The 18765-nt window shown below is 47.0% G+C and overlaps 6 protein-coding genes across 6 annotated transcripts; 1 reads left to right on the forward strand and 5 right to left on the reverse strand.

Annotated features, from left to right (window-relative positions):
* Positions 1 to 1853: 1853 nt before the first annotated feature.
* Positions 1854 to 4225, reverse strand: F4812DRAFT_471072 (POT family-domain-containing protein). The gene is made up of 7 exons (XM_047939049.1): positions 3707 to 4225; positions 3468 to 3645; positions 3233 to 3381; positions 3073 to 3181; positions 2881 to 3020; positions 2643 to 2826; positions 1854 to 2587 (listed from the first exon to the last, which is right to left on the reverse strand). The coding sequence occupies exons 1-7, from the start codon at positions 4056 to 4058 to the stop codon at positions 1939 to 1941; spliced, it is 1761 nt and encodes a 586-aa protein (XP_047790868.1). The 5' UTR covers positions 4059 to 4225; the 3' UTR covers positions 1854 to 1938.
* Positions 4226 to 4811: 586 nt separating this feature from the next.
* On the reverse strand, positions 4812 to 5493 carry F4812DRAFT_471076 (uncharacterized protein). Its single transcript, XM_047939050.1, has one exon. The coding sequence runs from the start codon at positions 5407 to 5409 to the stop codon at positions 4957 to 4959; it is 453 nt and encodes a 150-aa protein (XP_047790869.1). The 5' UTR covers positions 5410 to 5493; the 3' UTR covers positions 4812 to 4956.
* A 740-nt stretch (positions 5494 to 6233) lies between these two features.
* F4812DRAFT_427259 (Der1-like family-domain-containing protein) lies at positions 6234 to 7988 on the forward strand. Its single transcript, XM_047934087.1, has 3 exons — positions 6234 to 6714; positions 6777 to 7053; positions 7471 to 7988. The coding sequence occupies exons 1-3, from the start codon at positions 6668 to 6670 to the stop codon at positions 7900 to 7902; spliced, it is 756 nt and encodes a 251-aa protein (XP_047790870.1). The 5' UTR covers positions 6234 to 6667; the 3' UTR covers positions 7903 to 7988.
* Positions 7989 to 8166: 178 nt separating this feature from the next.
* F4812DRAFT_372841 (uncharacterized protein) lies at positions 8167 to 10304 on the reverse strand. Its single transcript, XM_047931953.1, has 3 exons — positions 9824 to 10304; positions 9511 to 9762; positions 8167 to 9453 (listed from the first exon to the last, which is right to left on the reverse strand). The coding sequence occupies exons 1-3, from the start codon at positions 10104 to 10106 to the stop codon at positions 8432 to 8434; spliced, it is 1557 nt and encodes a 518-aa protein (XP_047790871.1). The 5' UTR covers positions 10107 to 10304; the 3' UTR covers positions 8167 to 8431.
* A 2656-nt stretch (positions 10305 to 12960) lies between these two features.
* On the reverse strand, positions 12961 to 13770 carry F4812DRAFT_458987 (uncharacterized protein; the record flags this gene model as incomplete). The annotated part of the gene is made up of 2 exons (XM_047937458.1): positions 12961 to 13175; positions 13239 to 13770. 2 exons carry the CDS (start codon positions 13768 to 13770, stop codon positions 12961 to 12963), a joined length of 747 nt encoding a protein of 248 aa, XP_047790872.1.
* Positions 13771 to 14869: 1099 nt separating this feature from the next.
* Positions 14870 to 18399, reverse strand: F4812DRAFT_373286 (carbon-nitrogen hydrolase). Its single transcript, XM_047931955.1, has 4 exons — positions 18053 to 18399; positions 17667 to 17993; positions 17596 to 17608; positions 14870 to 17545 (listed from the first exon to the last, which is right to left on the reverse strand). The coding sequence occupies exons 1-4, from the start codon at positions 18186 to 18188 to the stop codon at positions 15163 to 15165; spliced, it is 2859 nt and encodes a 952-aa protein (XP_047790873.1). The 5' UTR covers positions 18189 to 18399; the 3' UTR covers positions 14870 to 15162.
* Between the last annotated feature and the right edge of the window lie 366 nt (positions 18400 to 18765).

Below are 18765 nucleotides of genomic sequence, written 5' to 3' on the forward strand. Positions count from 1 at the left end.
CTTACCTTGAGACATATTTGGACAGGTTGATTAGGTATACTTCAATTGAAAGGTGGTGGTGGTGCTAGTGGTGGTAATTCGGCGATACAGGAGACCTGACTTCGCCGGTGAGTACTAGCAAAACGTTCGATACAGTTTGCAAAAGAAATATAAGGTGCTATCTCACTATTGTCGCCGAAATTTAGAACACAGATTCAAATGGCACTGTCGCCGGAGTGGCAGTTACACTTCTGTCAAAATTGTGGTTGGCTAAGAAAGCAACAACAGAAAAGGAGCAGAAAACTATTTGCTATAACTGTAGGATATAACAAATGATACACCACCGTTCTTCGTTGGGCTTCAGATAAAAAGCCGCCCGGGATGTGGATTTTTGGAACGTTGTGAATACAATGGTTGGGTAAAGAAAGTTGTGGGAGAGGTGGGTGGGAGAAATGAACGAAGTATGCCTGTTACGAAGGCAGCGACGCGTCCTGATGGGAGAACAACCAGAACGCGGGGTGTACGTGATTAACGTACTAGCCATGCGACCTGAAGTTCGTCTCATAGCAACATATTCTATGGAAGAAAAATTTTGCAAACAAGAGATACCTAGAAGGAACGCCGATGCAAGTGGCCCACGTGCCTCTTACAAGGTAGGTAGGTACATGAGGCATATTCAATTGTGAATGTGCAAAGAAAAAAAAATACAAAAACATGAAACTGACGTTTACTAATGTCAAACAGCATTCACTGTCATCTAATATGTATCTAGCGCCAATAAGGAAGTATACATAAAAATATTACCCCTATTTTCTGACTGATATAGGGGTAAATTGCATCATACGATGTGTTTTCGCAACAAGGATTACATCTATGCCTACCTACCTGATAGCTATTAAGCTTTAAAAGGCAGTAATACTATATCTGATGCATAAGATACGAAGAGGTAATACTGAGTATCTAATCGGCTCTTGGTGACTTGGTTGGTAAAGTGGAGGTTAAAATCAGTGGTCAAGGGACTGTTTCTAGCTACAGTACATGGTATCTTGATGTATAACATATATATAAAAGAGGCCTTCTTACACACTGAAATAGTTAGTGTACCAAGTCAATAGACAGGTAGATATAGCTCATACATAGAGTGTTAGGGATATGTGGGATTATAGGGATAGACTGGCTAGAGTAGGGCAGTCTACATAGAGGGTAGCTAGTTCCCTTGGACGAGAATAGAATGCCAGGTATTACTAGTTCAACCCTGGCAGTTCCTTTTCATGTGACACCCATCACCAGGAACACCTATTATAAATCGTATCTTCCAGCAGTCGACTTGCCTATGCGCTGATAGAAGGGAACAAGGATCGTATAGAAATAATCAAGCCCCCGGCGAGAGAGAGATACGGGATTGGGTACTCGCTTAGGGTCTTTTGAACGACCAACTTAGGATTACTGGAGGATATGAGCTTATTTATATGAGTATCTAGATACGTAGCCATGTTCTTCTCGTATTATAATGTTTCAAATTGCAATAAACATACAAGCCCTCTGAACCAAGACTAGGAGGCACGAGTACATGCCAGGATCTTATTGATATCAACTAGGGATAGATACGCAGCATAATTATATATAATTGACGTACAACGCCCTTGCAAGAGGGGACAAAGGTAAGTCTTAATTATATACTCTACCACACAGCTACTATTTCTAATATACACTCTACATATGACGCTCATTACGGGACTTCCTTAACAAATATTTGCTCTTCTGTGTTAGAAACAATGCGCCTGACTTAAGCTTAGTTGTATAACAAGGCAGTTTGCTTTAGGTAGGTATATTTTTCATATTCAAGCCCCGCTAACAAAATTGGAGAATACCAACGATCTACCACTTCTATCCCAGGTGATCTTTTCCACAGCATCATTCCTCAGGTCGGACCAGCGAACCAGGCTTTCGTTCATCCCATTACTCATTGTCGCTGTCCAATCTGTCCACATTGCGAAAGAGCACCCATAACAGGAGAGTGGCCCCGCCTAATAGCCCGGACAAGATGGCGTACATGGTGACCAAGTGAGGATCCATGGTCAACGGTGTAAACGCCAGCGCCAAGCACGACCCAATGCCGGCCATGGCGAGCCAGATAGATTGAACCAGCGTTTTCATGCTCTTAGGAGCATGGTTGTACGCATATTCGGTGCCGGTGGTCAGACAGAAAACTTCTGCTAACGCGCCTCCAAAGTAAATGGGAAGTTGAAGGAATACCGAAAGCTGGTTAGGCACGGTACGATCAAGGGCATCCGGACATGCTAGGGGTGTGTCATAACATGGCCCTGTCTGGTAGATAAGCTTCTGGACGATTGTTGTGTAGACCATAGACAGAGTAAGAACGGCGAATCCGACAGTCATGCGTGCGATCGGGCTAAATAAGATTTGCTTCCTCGTGAGGAAAGGGTATAATCCCTTTTGGATTACGGGTGCGACAAAAATACCCGAAATGGCTCCGGCAATTTTTATCATGTCATTGGGGATACCGTAAGTGACCATTTGTCCGGCCTGGGAGATCAGATTGTTAAAGGTTTGGTTGTAGCAGAGCCAGTGAATGGGGAAAAGGAGCCTATCGCACAAATGTTAGACGCCGTAACATGATATGGAGAAAGATATACACTAACAACACTCGGCATGTTAAAAGACTTCGCTTGATGTCATTGATAAACGAGTCGTTCCAGGCAACTTGTCGTCCATGTTGGAGCTGTGCATCTGGCTTTGCGGCGTCCATTCGAAGACCTCCGGCTATGCCGTAGCGTAGAGCAGATACCACGTCAGGCATAATATTACCTGCTGGAGATTCTCGCACTAGAAAGTTGTCAGCTAGTTTATCTTTATCGTCTACAATTTATATGAACTGACCAAAGTAGTTGCGACTGAGAAGAATCGGGATCAGGGCTAGCCACATGCAACAGCAGGGGACCAAGTAGGCGACCCAGAAACCAATATATTTCTCTAGTAATGGCGTGGAATCGGCAAAGAAGCCTACCATATTTACAGCCCTATTTATTTTATTAGAACCGCTTCGTTCAGAGAGGAAGGTTGTATACGAACCAGTAGAATGCATTGTAAATATACGTAATGGTAAGCTCTCGGCTGGTAACAACCTTCTCGCCCGTCTTCCTGGTGATAACTCGAGGCTCGGTCTGGTCGTATTGATCGGCTGCGAACGTCAGCTTGAAAGTTCCGCGAAGCTTGGATGCGTGTTACTCACCAATAAATGGAACCACTGTCGTTTTGAAGGCCCCTGATCCCACAGCCAGCAGTATACAAGCAGGGATAACGCCACCCAAAGCAGCTCCTCCGCGAATGGCGGGAGGTAGCGAAGTTGCGAATAGGATTGTCGCCCCAATTGATTCGATACTAATATTGTGTTAGATTAAATTCCTAGTTTAAGGACACCAAGAGACAGGAGTAAGGGAGACGATAAAAATTGAAATCCACCCTACATAGCAGCGTATAGCATGGTCTTATAACGGCCAAGCCAGCTATCAGCAACCACAGCAGCGGGAACAGGGGTGATATAAGACCCGATGATGAGCGCATTCACGATGTTGGATGCAGAAGCCTGTCCTAAACCAAGAGCCCCGGGCACCTCGCCACCAGAAGCGTTTTGAAGGTAGTTCTCTACAAAATGACTAGTTAGCGATCCAAACACCCTGAACACGGGACTGGACGATGCACTCACGCAGAGGGGCAGTTGCCCCATACCATACGAAGCGCTCGAGGATACCGGCGAGACAGGCTACCCAAAGCCTCGTAGGAATTCGGTCAACAACGTTGAGGAGATCGCGCATTTCATCTTCAGTGGCTATGCGACCATCGTCATCAGTCGCGGGACAAGTGGTGACCGAAGATGAGTGTTCATTCTTGTCGCTAGGGGCTTGGGAATATTTTCCTGCCTCTGCAAACGGAACAATCAAGCTCGCGTCAGTAACATTGCTCAAATCAGAATCAGGAACCATTACCAACCGTTGGTGCAAATTGGGCTCTACGGTGATCTCCGCAGAGCCATGGACATCGGACACGTGATCCGACATTTTTACCCCTTTTCTAGAGATTAAGTTGATCAAATTTCGAGAGGATCTTGTGTGTGTGTGTAAAAAGAGGCGACTAACTTAAACAACAGAACAGAAGAGTGAAGTTAACAAGAAATATAGGAGGATATTTATTTGTTTCCGAACCGTTGAGCAACGCAGTCAGCGCTAGTGGGAGAAAAATAAATGAGTCAAAATGTCAGACTCCCAGGGGGTCGAGCGAAATATATATAGAACGTAAGGTCGACTAACTACATGAAGACAATTTTCTTACGGTAGGTGATGACTAAAAGATCGTCACGAATTACACCACGGTCCATGGAGATTACCCTAGTGAAATTTATACGTTGAACAACACACAACAAAACGCACTGCAACACGAAAATATAGACTACAAGGTCATATATTAAAGACTGATAGTTTTCGGACGCCTCAAATGGGATTTCTCGGTATACCATCTCATGCGTACTACGAATTATTGGGAAACGACTTCGTCAATATAGACGTGCACCCGTAGATAGATCAGAAATGAAATCTTAAAAGTCAAGTTGTGTATTGAAACTCGCTAATCTATAAGCCCTGTAATGCTCCCCAACGCAGACCTCAATAGGACCTAGATATTGAATGTAGCCATGTGTCGTCAACAAGACTAATCCATAAACCAATCTAATGCAATCCCACGATGGACCGTGGTATTCCAGGTATCTCTCGCTTTTTTACTCCGTTTCCTAACCCGATAAGCCTTACAATTTGTCGGCTTCAGGTAACATAAAACTCCAGCCTTGTAATCCAAAATAATGCAAAGGTAAATATAGTATTTGTGCCCAGATAAAACCCCAATCACCGTAGGTTGGTTGACACGAAACTATACCAACGCTGGCTCCGAGATGTTCGTAAAGCATTACTGCTGCAACGTAGTGACCGGGCGTGCGTAAGTGCTGCTTGGAAGCGGGACCTCTCCAGCTCGCCACGCCCATTCCGTCTTATTCGGAACGATCCTGTTCTCGGCGATCTCCCATTTCTCTAGCCCGTAGAACGCGTTCCTGTGCTCGTGGATGTCCGCTATGCAGAGTATGACCGAGCGATCGGGCGCCCAGCTCAGAGTAAGCGTGTGGCGGGGATCCCGCTGGCAGGTCTGGTCCACGAAGAAAGTCGTTATGCCGGGAGCTCCCGTCTTGTTAAGATGGCACTGGACCGTCTCTCCGGAGTTGTGCTTGTACGCGAAGAAATTGTATAGGCAGGTTGTCAGGTCACATGTGATTGTGCTGTTGTACAGCGTCCATGTGTCCACCGGCTGAACGTCCTGCCCAAAAACGAAGGCAGCGAAGGCCAAGATACAGGTAGGGAAACGCATCTCGACGGCTGTGAGCTTTTCTAACCAAAATGTGGAAAGTGGGAGCAGATATGTGATAGCAAGTTGATCTGTTGCTGAAATACTTATAGGTAGTCCTTGAAAACATTAGGAGTGCTTGATAAATATAAACAATACATATGGATAAACAAGGAGAGGGAACGGCTCGCGGATAATATATCGCTAAACTTAAATATTTAGGGAGAAGCTTATTTAGTTTCAGTAGAAAGATAACCTTAAGGGTACCAGTCCGCGCGGAGGGACATATGCTAGAGACGGTTTGCTTTATTTTAGGTTTGGGAAATGATAAAATACGTTACAGTAGAAACTTATACCTTGTTGTTTAGTGGCGTACCAACTCCAAGTTCTGCCTGGCAAATCTTGTCTCGCGAATGGCCATGGCTGAAACCTACATGACCATAATGGATGACTGCATATTAATATATAGGAAACTGTTATTGATGATATAGCAAACCCGACTTTCAGCTTTGAGCTTAAAAAGAATACGTTACAAGAAATAACTACATCATTGATCTGGCTCGGTTATAAGTGTCTAGACTATGGTATTGTGCGAGTTGATCGGTGTTATACCTAGATCAATCTTCAATGTACAAAGACCAGTCAAGAAAGGATTCAACCTAATTGGTTAAAACAATAGGGATTGAATACTATATTATCTAGGTAGGTATATACAATGTAAGAGAGTGTTCTAGCCAATTAGACTCAAACCTTCCCATATCTAATAAGCTCCCCCAGGCTTGAAATTAAAACAACGCTTATGTTACTATCCGCATCATCACGTGCTTTCGTAAATCTAGCTAGGGGACTGATAAGGTGTTGATAAGGGTGGGACCGAGAGGCTAAACTAGCCGAAGCTTACATAACGTATCAAGCTAACCCAGTAACTATTTTTTTTCTCGTTCCAAATTTGACACGAAACAGAAAATCTTCTCCTTCTTTAACCTTCCATTCCCGTCGTTCCTCTTCCGACCGAGGTGAACTTCCAATTGGCCCAACCATGCGAACGGCAGCGCTGCCTGCCTCCCCGTGTGCCGTGCCACCGTCTTCGTCATTGCCACCTTGAGGCTCTTGTAGTCGTGTGTGTTGTAGGCAATACGTGTCTTTGTTGTCCTCTATTTCTTCACCTGCGAATAGGAACTGCAAAAACACCTCTTTCCATCAACACTTCGTAAATCAAAAGTTGTTTTTGTTTTTTCCCCTCTCTTAGAGTAATTGATCAAATACTCTAACTACCGCAATCATGGCGGACATGGTTAGTGTCTACATGAGCACCCCTCCGATCGCTAGGTAAGTTCGCATTGCCGCTTCCATTTTAAGAGCTTCACCCAAGCTAACGAAAATCTCTACAGAACGGTCGCGACGGCGGTGTTCCTCTGCTCTGTAGGAGTCTACACGGGCATGCTGAATGCCGAGCCATTCATCTTCCACTATTCGCGGCTCATTCAGTTCCCGCCCGCTCTATATCTAATCGTAACGAGCTTCCTCTTAACAGGATCCGGAATGAGTGTGTTGTTTGATACCTACTTCATATTCAATTATCTAAGCCAGCTTGAGACGGGTAACTCCAAGTTCTCGAAGAAGGAGGATATGATCTGGTACCTCTTCTTCCTCGCCTGCGTCATTCTGGTAGGTCAAAATCTCTTCACCTTTTCGTAACCCATCCATTCGCTCAGAGATGGATCCATCTTTTGCATCAGAAATTTTATATATCCACCTATCTTAGCCCCTCCTCTCCCCTTACCCCAAAAGCACCTCATATATCTGCCCGCATAGTGGATTTCCTCTACAGCTATGACGGTTCCTGGAAATGAGGAAGATCACCCCTGCACTGTGGCTGGCCCGTCATTCGCATACCTCAATAGGGCCAGTCCGGAGTGTGGGCATGGTGGGATGTCTAATTGGATGACTCGAGCAATGTCCTTCGGACGCATTTGCTCGGGTGGTTTTCAGCGCCCTACATATATACATATACTTAGCCCTAGTTCCTATAATCTTGACCGTGCATCGAGAAGAGGAACGACTTGCTAACTTTTAGCGCATTAGCCTCTGAATGCGTTCTTCACAGGTGGTTTCATGCTCCTCCACGCTCTGCTCATTGCCTTGTGTTACACGGCAACGCAGGATCAGCGAGGGATGAACGCCCACTTTTATATCATCACTATCCCCGCACAACTAATGCCTTATTGTCTTCTGCTCGTACAGCTTCTATTTCCGAATGGCTGGGAGAGCTTGAAGATTGGGTTGACTGGCCTCGTTGCTGCTCACCTTCACGACTTTCTCACTCGGATATATCCCGAGTTCGGACATGGTCCAAACCTAATTCCTACGCCTCGGTTCCTTTCATGGATTATGAGCACACCTGCTGTCCAGAATACTGTCTATGGCCAGTCGACTGCCCCCTCTGCCGGGGGAGGAAGGACTGGCCCTCTACCAGACTCATGGAGGACTAAAGGGCCTGGAAGACGTCTGGGTTAAGTAATACAGGTTTATATAAAGTAATTGGTAGTCACCCAGAAGAACAAATAATATGTAGTAATGCCTTGATTGCACTATCGTTATTATCGTCCTTGGTATTCCTTCATTTGACTTATAATAACACGTGACTGGTCTATTTACAATATTCCTCGCTATCCCAGGTCCGATAACCAAAGCGACAGAACGTTACGTCTAGTAACAGGTATAAGATGGCTTCTGTTTGCGCCATAAAATTATATAGGTATGCATAGTCTCCTATTCTCATTCCCCATCGATATCATGCCGTTCCAGTAATCTACCTGCCTACGCCTCGTCTCAAGCGAAGCATCCCAAATTAAAAACGCCGTTCCTAATATTAACCAGAACATTTTTCCCTGGGTATCTATGCAGATGTATACACCCGATGCATGAATCGTACATAATACACCTCTAATCGTAGAAAGAGTTGCCTTCCTCTCTCGTCTTCCCCGGCTCTCTCATTTATATCTTCTTCTCTCAGCCGCGGTGGCTGGTTGAGATGCGCTATTTGCTACCCCTGGATGTCTGCGGCAGTCGTAATATACAAGCCGCGATCGTGGAACCGCCGTTCGTGGATCGTCAGCGGCTTTGATGTCTGCGCGTTACCGGTAGCAGGCTGGTTCTCTTGTGTGTCGACGGGCGTTGCGCCCTGTACGGATATTACCGGCGGAGAGTACTTCCTCGGTATTTTGATGCGGGGTACCGATGGCATCGACAGCGACGGGACCTTATTGTGGCGAGCCGGAGGGGGCGGGGGCGGGGGGTGAGGTACCGGTTGGGGGTTCCTTATAAGTCTCGCTGTTGCGGAGTCCGTTGGAGAGGGTGACCGGTTTGAAGTTCGAGACGGAGGGTGCGACGATGGTGGTGGCGGGATGGGTATCGTAACAATGTCTTCGACCGCATTCAGATATTGCTGCATGGCGTAAGAGTCCGGCACGTGATGTTTCACAGCCGCCGGGGGCGCTGGAGAAGCTGCCCTGGAAGGACCTCGGCTCACGTTTCCGGGAATGTACGCAGGGTGGGTAGGAAGCTGTCGTGGATCCAGGCTGTAGTTTGCCCGCCGCGCCGCTATCTCCTTTTCCAGGGAGTCGTAGTAATTTGCGTCGTTCATGTATGCCCGCTGAGCGTTAAGTTCGTAACCGCTTATCATGGACACGGAGGGTCTACTATCGTAAGCTGTAAAGGCTCCTTTACTTGGTGCTGTGATAGAGCCACTTCCTCCTCGAGGATCGTAGTCTGAGCCTAGGGCATTGCGTTCTCGAGCCCTCTTCTCGCGACGGCGATGAACTATAAAGAGTCCTAGGCCACCCAAAAATAGCAGCGCAGCTCCAACAGCGATGCCTACAATAGTACCAGTCGTCATCGACGTCGGGTTCGAGTCATCAGTCTTCGACGTGTTTGCGTCGTTGTCGTTGTCGTCGGTCGGCGGCGCAGTGACTTTGATTGGCGTATCAGAGAACAGCGTTCCCGATATACCAAGTAAGCTACCCGGTGCGGGTGTCTGTTCGCAACCAGCTTGCAGAGCAATGAGAACTATTGCCCATCAGTTAGCCTCGTCTAAACTGGCAGCCACATAATGAAAGATCGTACAGTTAGCTAAGTAAACCTGGTCATCACTTGCTTGAAAGCATTGATAACATGCTTCAACAGATTCGTTTTTAAATGCGCCGTTTCCTGCTGTACAATACCCAAATTCCGATGCATTATTAAGGTTTGAAATGCCATACTTGAGCGACTCAGCCAAAGGAGCACATCCATAGTCGATGTCACACGGGGTTGAGATGGTTTTGAGGGCGTTTAGAGAACCAAAAACGCATACGTCGACGGCATATCTCAAGTTGTCTTATGAGACCTATGTTAGTCATTACGATCATATACAGAACAACATAATCAGTTATCTCACATAAAAACCAAGAAACATCGCTCTCAGAGCCGCTTACAGCCTTGCTGTCCTTTAGACAACTGAGACAGTTCTTGAACTTGATACCCGCTGGCGAAGAGCCATATTCGCTATCTAGACAAGCGATATCTGACGAATTTGTTGAAGATGCTGCCGGGTTTTGTGCGTCGTCATCCGGATGATCTAAGCACACTGCAGCACACGGGGACCCTGGCGTAACCTGAAGACAGTTGACAAAGCCGAATAACAGAAGTAGTATGCCACGGCTCAGTATTGAAGAGACCATCTTCGCGGGTGCGGAACCTTACGGTCGAAAGAGATTGGTGGGTAGGCGGGGGATGAGGATATTATGAGGACGGGGTTCCTATAAGGGTGGTGTACCTAGAACGCATGGCAAACCTCCTAGTACCGCGGTCCACTTTGTGTTGACGAAATCCTCTCCGATTCTTTGATAGCAACAGGCCCTGCCAGTGGATAGGAGTGGATAGGAATATCCGCAAAGAGTATGAGGCTCCCAGCCCGCCGTGTAGGAGGATCTCCGTCTCATATATGACCGTTCTACTCAGCTCACCCCGCATCCCACCGCGAGGCAAGCGGCTGCGCGGAGACGGAGCTCAACATCCTGTAAGCTCGCATGCAATTTTACATTTGTGCTAAGTAAAGAGTGCGTCTAAGAGTTTCTCTTATGTCCGTTTGTGGAGAATGTTTCTGATAATAGGACTGGGTTTTCTTTGGCCATAAAAAACGGCCATAGACGATCCAATGGAACGGCCGTAACACCTCCGGGGATGAACAGGCGACAAAAAACATGTAACCAATAATAAGAGAGCGGGAAGAGGTGGGAAGCGCGAAGTAAGAGCCAAGTCCAGTCCTAGATATTGATTGGCCAAGTCCCCTACCGGAGATGTTGAGACTAATCCAGGAAGAGACAAGAGCATGAAAAATGATAGGCTATCATGCAACGATGCCAGGTAGATCTAGCGGGTCTAAGTAGCGGGTCTCGTAGACGCCGGCCAGACCAGCGACCGGCCGGGGTCTCAGCTCAAACGAACTTCATTTACCCCTCCAGCCCCTCGTATCAACAGTCATATCATGTCATATCAAATCTTCAACGAATTCTTTAAAGGCGCATAAGCACGAGGTGCACGGGATGACGGACAGAACGGGAAGCTCGAACTGGATTTAATGTTTAGACCAATCTTCTCGCTTAGATTCATGAACTATTTGGGGATACTTATCTGTCTTTTGTTTTGTTTTTCTTGTTACTTTTCTATTTCTTTTTTTTCCCTTTGTCTTCTATTATCTTGGAAGGGTAGGGAAAGCTTCGAGAAGACGAAAGTCATACGACAAGGCTTGCTGACCTCGAGGCCCCAACGCATTTCTTGTGCTTATAGTTCGAGGTTGTTGGTGTGCATATTAAATTTTGTTAGTGTAAAAGCAGAGGAGCCACGAATAGGATCCAAAGGCGTAACTGTATGAAAAGTGATAGCGGCTGCATTGCAGACGCAAGAGCCAACGCTTCGCTTCATTTACGTATGACTGCAGGTGCATTCTAGTACTTCACGTACGTACCTAGGTACCTAATGAGTGCCCCACTCACCTGATGCTTCGGTGAAGGATCCGTTTTTTTGACATTTTCTACTTAACACCAACACTAACTTCATATTTCACAATGGGTATATCAAGACCTCTTTGATGGCTGCCCTCTTTTCGTAGTTGAAAATACTCTGTCAATAGGTAGCCATTACGACTACTAGGTCTTTAACCCCGCGACCTTCAACATATTCTTCATTTGTTCAGGCAAACAGGTAGGGATCATTACTTGCATATTGACTCTTGTCCGACGTCTATACAACCCGATACCATGGTTCTAGACGAAGAATCAGTACTCCCTTACTTAGGCGCTTAACGATGAAGCCTCTAAAGAATTCCGCGCGGAACCTAGCCCAAGAAAGCGGCCTAATCGCGCTTAAATAATATGAAGGGGTTAGCTCGTCGCATGGATAATATCGCTACCGTGCATCCCTGCCATCTCTCCCGGTGGTCGGGTTACTCAAACGCCATCTGACCCGGAGAGTCGCATACGGTGGTCGTACGTGGCAGATTACCAGATCCATATCCATAGCCAAGGCAAACGGGGATTGATATCTTTATCATCATCTCGCATAAATAGTGGGATACCAAGGTGAGCTTCCAATATCGCCCACGGAGTTTTCTGTCAAAGATCAGGAGATCAAGGGTGAATTCATCTTCTCCCCTGTCATCATTTTTCAAGATGTTGGAATAAGAATTCTTCCATTACCGTCTTCTATTGTGCCACACGGCTACCGAGACAGTGGCCTACTGACAAGAATTTGCATCATCTTCGTTTCTTCTACAACCAACATCTACACCTGCGCGGCTAACGGTCGAATATAGGGCCACCCAAGTGATGCGCGTAATATTTTTAGCCCCATCGTCTGCATGTAATAGCACAGGAAGCCGATGTTGCTGGTGCCACGTTGACGTGGATTCTAAAGCATCCGAAAAATGCGCCTAGTTTATTGTCTTCTGGAGCTCCATGTGGAACTGGTTCACGCTACTGCAGTCCCGTATGCAGTTAGATATTCTGTATCCCCAAGCCTTACCATTTGTGGTGAACTACAGGATGTAAGCTGTGAATACAAGCCTAGGCCATCAACTTGAGAATAATTCCATGGAGTAAAGAGTGAAGATGGGTAAAAGTAACTTATCTCGAAGCTGTTTTACTAGTTGATATAATCCATAAATTTTCTGCCCCTAAAGTAACTTGGAAAGAGTTAGGTATTAGAAATAAAACAAAAAAGACTGGCATGGTTGGTGCTGTCAATCTCCACTTCTCAAAGCTCCTTCATCGTAAAGTCCCCCATTACAGCTTTTCTCGATGGCTAACCCCTTCTAGTATTCCCGTCTAGTAGTCGAATCTGCTTGATAGGAAGAAGTAGACGAAGCCTAACCGCAGTTGCAAGGAAGCACCTCACTTGGCCCAGCCGTACCTAGATCTTCATGGGAATTGATATCTCTATATCCAAAGAACGCATATCGATCTTTACTCGGACTGCTCATAGCATTAATTTATCAGCCAACCGATTCACGGAGAGATAAAATGTAGCTAGATTAACTTACGGAACGAGTGTCATTATGCCAGCATCATGGTCAGGCGTATATCCCCAATGAACTATCCAGTCATTGCCAATACAATGGGCGTTTGAGAAGCCCCAGGTCTTGGCATCAGTGTCTTCAGGGGCCTGCAGCGCGAGTTGGCAGACTATCCCCTCGGGGGAACCGTCCAAGATAAGCATGTCAATGAAAATACGATTCTCGGAAGGTGTTACAGCTGGACAGGATATCAGTATACCACCAAATGAAAAATTGAAATGAAGCACAATATATAACTAACCTCGATACATATTCTCAACAGTCCATGTGGTACCATTATCCCGCGCTAATAGGGGCTTTTCGCCAAGACCTCGGGCGCGAGGCTTGTTATAGGTCGTCGGCGGGTACGCAGCCATGATCTGCTCGGGGATATGGGCGCCGGCATTCAAAGCTTTGTCGTCGAAGCCGAAATACGCTTCGATATTCTCTTCGATATCCAGCAACACCATGACTATCCACCCCTCGGGCGCGTGTCCGCCGTTGACACTGTACCGCTCGGTCCCCCTGCAAGCTATGCCGGAGAAGGTCACCGTGTCGCAGTTGTGCCCGTTGTCCGCGTCCACAGTGAACCGACATACCGTTGGAGACGTGTCGGGAGGCGCCTCCGATTGCGACAGCACGAATTTCCAGTCGCAGGTCTCGTTGCCCGCGGACCGCGTGCGGGCCGCGTTGGAAAGCGTCCAGTTCCCGACCGCCTGCGGCTGCGGATGCTTCTCTCCCTGGGCGAGGAGCGCGAAGAGCTGGCAAAGGAAGGGGGCTACAAACTTCTGCATCTTCAAAAATGAATTTGATAGTACCTATCAACGACTTATCTTGGAAAGAGGAGTGAAGTGAGTAATGCGGCTTGAGCTGTCCTCATTCTTCAGCGCTGACATTGCGATCTTTGCCTACGTACTTATACGGCTTGCTGTATAAGATGCCGCAGGCTACCTAGGTATGTATTGTCCCTTTCGAAACGGGAATCTACGTAAAATGAGACATCTCACAGATCTGGCTACCAATGCAGACAGCCGCAAAGCTAGGCCGCAGGCACGTCGGGATAACAGATGAGGCAGCCTGGCGATCGCAATTACTTTTCAACCGGAATTGGAACTGGAACCGGAACTGGCTTCGACTTCCACATCCTACTTGGTTTCCCATCGCGATACCTATAGCGATAAATTCGTACTATCAATCAACCATAAATAGTAGTTGGACTGCCTACTACAAACTTAGGTAGCGACAACGACTTCGAACAAGCCACGCGTCTGGTCGTATTTGCATACGATCGATGCATATAGTAAGGGTGTCCAGTTGAAAAGGCCGAGGTCAGAACAAGAACGTACCTAGTTTCAGGTTTCAGCCAACTACATAACAATCAGTACGAAACGTCATGGTATTTTCCCGTATATTGCCTCTTTGATTAGGTATTGTCAGTTGAGTAGGTACCTAACCTAACCTAGTCGTCTACATCATAGAGGAAAGGACAGGGCTTCGTGCTACCGCAATATCGTGTGACAAATACCTGTTACATGGAAATCGACGTAATAACACTAGGATTACGACTACTTAACGAGCCACTTGACTCGAATAACTTCTGTTTCACAGCAGATCCGGACGCTGCTTACCTACCTACCTCCTACATACGCCGGGAAATTTGTTTGCCATTGTACCAAAAGAGCAAAGCTCCTGGTAGGCAACCGTCTTGCCTTGCAACATGTCTGAGGCAAACACCGGATGTATGTCATAAATCTTTCCATCTGGAAGATGCTTACCTACCTGAGTTGACTGGCGATAACGTTAGGAGGTACCCAGATAGATGGGTAGCTATTAGAATGTACCAGATCGACTATACTTAAAACGTGAACTGCGGAAAGCTGAGAATATGGTACTCAAGTTAATTTATTTTGCTAGGGTTGCCCCTGAACCCTAAAGACCTCACCAACATCTCACTTAATCACATGATCAAAGCCCAGCAATCAAGCTGTCGATGACAACCACCTATAATTTTTACGTGTGAACTTTTTTATAATTCTAGTACAACTTAGGTAGGTAAAACTCAGAGCTCAGATGGAATGAATGTCCGGGTCTAATAACCAAACCAACTCCTCGCTTAGTGCAGTGACACATTTTCCCAGCGCATCGAATCATTCCTATAACCTGATTACACGTTAAAAGTTCCAACGCTACCAGACGGCACTCTTTGGCCTAACATTGCTCAGTGCCTCTTGCCCGATATGCTTCGCGATCTTCAGAGGTTGGACGAAAGGGGCGGACCGAGGCGCGTTAGGTGCGACGTTATTCCCCTCCGTCTCAAAAACCATAGCCTTTGGTGTCTTTGGATCAAACAAGAACCAGTGTGTTGCCAGTAAGCGTTCTGCATCGGTGAGATCCTCGGTAGAAGAGGCGTAGAAATTTGGTTGTGCCTCGAGCTCGCTTTCGGGAGACTTATTTGAGGTTCCCGTCGCACTCTGAATGTTCGATAGTCTTTCCGGCTCAGGAATTACCCGTGACGAATCACGCCTCTCCACGTTGGCAATTTTCGTGTATACGTTGGATTCTTGTCCTGGAGTTCCAACTTGATGATGTCTGTCACCATGAATTGCGCAGCTCGGTGAGCGTCGTACGATGATCTCTTCCACAATCTCGTCATCGTCCTCGCTATCGACATCCCCTTGAACAGACCACTTTGGTGAGCCGCTTCTTCCGCTGATATCCGTATTGTTTGTCGCCCCAGTGAGCTCCTTTGGTGCTCGCTGCCGTCCGCGGCTAATGGCCCGGGGTTGCCAAGAATTCCCTACAACCCCTTGGACTGATGGGTTTGGGGCTTTATAACTATTACTTCGCGACCGAGACGTACGCGATGTATGGGATGTTTGGCGATATGTCGATTCGACATTGCTCATGCGGTTCTCTGGACGGAACACGGCTGAGGAGCCCCTAACCGCGGAGCTGTCATGTATACTGGGGCTCGCACTGATTGGGATAGAAGCTCCTGCGAAATCGAAATATTGTTGCTCAAGAGGGTCATCTTCAAGAACAGGGTTAGCAGGGCGGTTCCGACTTGTGTTCCGTGATTTCAGCGAAGAAGGACGGTATGGGTAAGGCGAGGATGTATCAACTTTCTTCCCAACCGAGGAGTCTGGCCTTGGGCTCATGGTGTCGAGGCGTTGAGCGATTCCAGTCGAACTAGGTCTCTGGTCAAACACTGAGTCTGCGCGTCCACGTCTTCTCGATTGACTAGAGACACGCGGCTTCACTGGCGAGGGATTTATGACATCTTTGCTTGTAGGCTTCGATTTTTTACCCTCTATACCTAACCCCACCGATATGGACACGTCTTCAACAATAGACTTTGGGGACTTCGATGAATGTTCTAATATAGGCGATTGATTGCGTAATTCCTTGGAGTTTCGTAGGTGCGAGTCTGAAGAAGCCCAAAAGGACCTGGTTGGGAATTGTGGACTCAAGTCATCAAAAGCTGTCGTTGGAGTTAAAATTGTATTCTGCTGTTCCATCGAGACTTGGCCTTTCTGTCCTGGATTTGGATGGGGCGTGGGGATGTGTGGACGCTTATGGGCATCCTTTGGTATGGTTAGTTTGGGTCGGACAGCTAATGGAGTTGGGCTTGGTGCCGTCGGAGTCGGAATCGAATCGTTCACCGATTTAAGGGGTGGGATTTGTATCCGTGGAGATGACGTCTTGGCTTTCTTCGATGATGATCGACGGGAGGTTAAGCTCTTCGAATCAAGAGACTCTTTCGAAGCACGGGTGCGGCTTGACCCCTTCGACTTCCTTGAAGTGCCCGAATGACCCGAAACGATTGAACCCTGCATGGATTTTGTGCTCCTATCACTTCCCGCTCTAGAACCACGTCCTAATGGTACATAGTCGTAGTCTTTGGTAGCGCTACTGGGGGATATCGATTCATAGTTAGCGAGTGTAGACTCACTTAATGGTGAAATAGGCTGAGTAGCCTTCCTGGACATATTGTATGAATCGGTGTGCTTCGGTGTCTGGGTTGTTGAAGCACCTGTAGAGTCACTTCCTCCCTGTAGTTTGGGTTGTTCTGACCTCTTCGACGGGTCCTCCTTGTCAGGCCTAGCGGATGTGTTGTTCGAACCGTCTTTTGTTCTGTCATCATCGGCCGAGGCACCCCCTGATGCATTATCATCAGGCCGATACACCAGTTTAGCATATGGGGCAGCGTCCGTATCGACAATCAGAAGCTCCTTCTCTCCCCTGCCAAGGATACCGTAAACATTCACCTCGCCATCTTTTATACCAATCACAGTGCTCGTTCCGGCGTAGACAGCGTCATCTTCAATACCGCAGCGGTTCGCAAAAACGATGATAATCTCCTCCTCGCTTTCGGCTCGAATAAGTGGCTCTAGTCTCGTTACCCAATACGTCAATGTATCCAAGTCCGGTTCATTAGGCATGCGGGAGAACATTCGACCATCCTCTCTTGTGAGCCAGGCCATCGAAAGAACGACGAGGTTTGAACCCATCTCCAGAACATGAAATGCGAATTCAAAAGCGTGGAAGGGAGCCTCGAACTTGTATGGACTAAAGGAGAAGTCAGTAAGGCCAACTCTATATTTAGTCGCGTCGCTCACTTAATATCCATGCCTAGGTAGACAGATTGTTAGCTAGAACGATACTCTGGTTGATGACGGGAATTACCCACATATGCCGAGTGAAGTATTTCCAAGACCCGGGATAGACCCTTGCCAAAATCCCTCGCCTCCTTCTAGAGCCCATGTTTCGTCTGTATAGTACAGGAAATTCTTCCTATAGTTACCGATAGTTTCCCCTTCGCCGCTCACGATGATGGCCGAGTTGTAGTACTCGGGTCCGGTGGGCCATTTCGCTTTTACGTCACAAATCTCTGGGTATCCGACTATGGTAACGCAGTTGTATTTGAGTGCGACGGTTCTCGCCCAGAGCGCAGTAACTCCGGAACCTTGAGGCTCGAGGAAGGGGCTGATGTCTTGGAGCGATTTGAAGTTATATCCTTGATGGTGTCAGTATCATAATTGAATACGTTCGATTGCTCTTTAGGCACGGTTATACCTGTAAAAGATAGCTCGGGTAGACACAGCAGATCGAGGTTCTCGGGATTCGCTTTGCTCAAGACTGCATCGGCGCGATTAAGATTATTATTGACATCCCCGAGCTTCGGGGCGAATTGCAGACACCCTATCCTCATTTTTTACCTGCCACCTCATGGAAAACCGGAAACGGGGTTGTACGGACGAATTTTGACAGGTATGACGAAGAAGAAGAGGGGAATTAGGAGTGTCAAGGTTCGGATTTGTACCGAAGTGACCACTTAACTTAGGCCAGAAGAGGGCGGGATCGGTGGCTCTAGGTCCGATATAACGTGTGGCTTGGCTTAGGTTGAACGTAAAAGATAATAAAATCTAATGTTCTTACCTGTCTTGAGTCGACCTATATAATTAGTATCACTCCCAACGATCGCAGCGACTCGAGAAGTTTAGGATATGCTAAAAAGGAATATTGATTTGGATAAGAGAATGGGAAAAGTAGAGGGGTCGATCAAAGGGGATGTGCAACACCATATTTGGTAGCATACCTCCTACCTAAGGTATATTAAGGTATGTAGGGTAAGATGGGATGGGGGTGTAAATTGTTAATTATAGCTGGGATCAAGTCGTGATGCTACATTTTTCATCAGCGAGACGTGCTTACTAGCACGGTTCAGACAAGGGGATTACTGAGGCATCGCTAACAAAGAAACAGCTACCTAAGATGGATAACAGGGG

Source organism: Daldinia caldariorum (assembly GCF_022478825.1).
Source record: "Daldinia caldariorum strain CBS 122874 unplaced genomic scaffold F4812scaffold_7, whole genome shotgun sequence".
Classification (NCBI taxonomy): Eukaryota; Fungi; Ascomycota; class Sordariomycetes; order Xylariales; family Hypoxylaceae; genus Daldinia; species Daldinia caldariorum.